This window comes from Propithecus coquereli, unplaced genomic scaffold (genome assembly GCF_000956105.1).
Source record: "Propithecus coquereli isolate 6110/MARCELLA unplaced genomic scaffold, Pcoq_1.0 Scaffold513, whole genome shotgun sequence".
Taxonomy (NCBI): Eukaryota; Metazoa; Chordata; class Mammalia; order Primates; family Indriidae; genus Propithecus; species Propithecus coquereli.
Window position 1 is genome coordinate 458,020 of NW_012150986.1, and position 2,219 is coordinate 460,238.

A 2,219-nucleotide genomic window follows, 5' to 3' on the forward strand; every position below is an offset into this window, starting at 1 on the left:
AGATGAGTAAACTGAGGCATGGAGAAGTTAAGCAAACTTGTCCAAGGTCACCCAGCTGGGCTACAAACCCAGGCAGTCTGAGTCCAGACTCTTAACCACTGAGCTATACATGGCCTGGGGCTCATGGCAGATACGTGAACCCAGGCAGCCTAACTCTAGCAACCAAGTTGTTCATTATTCTGTTCTCCTGCTTGGCAATCAGGTCAACTGGCATTTAGATGAGGAGGACATGGATGTTATTCTCATTCTGCACATGAAGCGGAAGGGAAGAAGGTGAAAGCATTGAACAAGTGCAAGTTCAAATACCACTTCCTTTCTTTAAACAGCTAATACTCACTTATCCGAGCATCTGACTTCCCTAACTCAAGGTCTCTCTACGTCGAAAGCACTTTGCAAATACTTCCGAAAAGCACACGCTAGAATACAGTTTGTCATGTATGGACATACACATCTGCAAGCTCAAGGGCAGAGGCTGTGCCATCCCAGGCCCCAGCATAGAAGAGGCCCTAACATTGACTTGATGATCTCCTGATCCGTCTCCACACACGGATAACTGCACGCCCACCCCAGGAGTACACGTGATTATCTGTTTAATGACAATCTTGCCCACCGCCTTGTGACCACAAGGGCAGGAGCCATCTATGTTGTTCCCTGCTGTAATCCCACCTCTTAGCCCAGTGTCAGATGCTTAAAGACCCAGCAGGATACAAGTTTACAAAGAAAAGTTCCATGCTTGCCTCAATAACGCATATTTGGGGCTCTTCCTTATTACCGTCCACGGGCACCTTGGCTTGATTCATAACCCACTCCTGGACCGCATCAGTAATGTGAGGGACAACTGCAGAAAGAAGTAATAATTAACAAACGTTTATTTCATGCTCAGGAGAAAGGAATGTACTTAGACCTCCCAACCTGAAAGTCACCTGACAAATTAGGCAAGCTACAGTCCTCATGGTATGATCTTCCGTCATTGAAATCAATATGTACCGATGCAATTTATATTTAAGTTTAGTCATTTAAATGTTAGGCCGTTTCTCTTGAAACCCACCAATCGCAGAGAAAAAGAAACAGCAGAAGTGCCATCTTTGACAAAACTAGAAAAGACCTATCATGCCAGCTAAAAACTGTGTAAGGAGGACAGCAAGTGAGCTGAATGTGACACTCCTTGGGGAAAGACGCAGAGCAGCCACCAGGGCGACCCCGCCAAGCCCACCACATCTGGGATAACACCAGCCCATGGGGAAGGGTCCACTCCAAGGCACAGATGCGGCCTGCGTGCTGAGCAGGGGCCCCGGCAGACTGTGACCAGGCCCCTGGCTGCTAATGTCACCTTTGGAGGCCGAAAGGGTACATTTCCGCAGGCACATAAGACGCAGGGGTTCCTAGGGCAGTGAAGAAGCCCGCACCTGCTGATGACACAAAAAGGGGACATGCCCATGGGCTGGGAGGGACATCAACACATCCTCCTAACCTAAGTCATGAAGTAGTAACGGTGGCCTCTGGGAAGCTGAGGGGAAGGAGCACCGCCACCTCCCCCATGCTCTCCCTTGAGGCAGGAGAAAGGCATCTCTGACTGGTGAATTTCGAACCACCCACTCACTGCACACGTGCACCCAGACAAGGTTTGCTGGGCTCTGCCTCCACGTGGGCAGCTCAGGGGTCCTTGCCCTCTCCCCATCGTTGGGATGTGACAGGTATGAGGCATCCACTCTCCCTCCGGTGGCTCTTCCCAAGACTTACACTTGGGGGGAAACTATTCGAAAGCACAGTAGCAGGGGAGATCTAAGAACACTGTCTAGTTTCAGTAGTAGCGTAGCTAATGTTTTGATCGCCATCTGTCTGACTCCTATGTCTCCTTCTTAGCTGCTCCCTTAAAGGGAAGGAGTAATTACAACCATTACCCCACCATATAGGAATGTATGGACACGAGACTTTACAGGGTACGGGGAGGGGTGTTCTTCTAAGACAAAAGAGAATCATACCACCCAGGGAAAGTGTTTGTGAAGAGTCAGGAATCGGCTGACCATGCCGCCTGCCGCGCCAGTCCCTCCCCAACACTGACCTTCTTCAAAGATGACAAATCATCCATGCAAAGGTACAGGGGGAAAAAAAAGGAGAAAAAGAACACACTAAATAAAAGACAGACAAAACAAAAAACATCTAGGCCGGGTGCGGTGGCTTACACCTGTAATCCCAGCACTCTGGGAGGCCAAGGCGGG

The 2,219-nt window shown here is 49.6% G+C and overlaps 1 protein-coding gene across 1 annotated transcript in view; it reads right to left on the minus strand.

The window, feature by feature from the left end:
* The window catches only part of CTPS2 (CTP synthase 2), a 102,979-nt gene that overhangs the window by 97,138 nt on the left and 3,622 nt on the right, over positions 1–2,219 (minus strand). Inside the window, exon 4 of the mRNA XM_012656639.1 lies at positions 738–838. Within this exon, the coding sequence (XP_012512093.1) occupies positions 738–838 (101 nt within the window). The remainder of the gene's footprint in view (positions 1–737; positions 839–2,219) is intronic.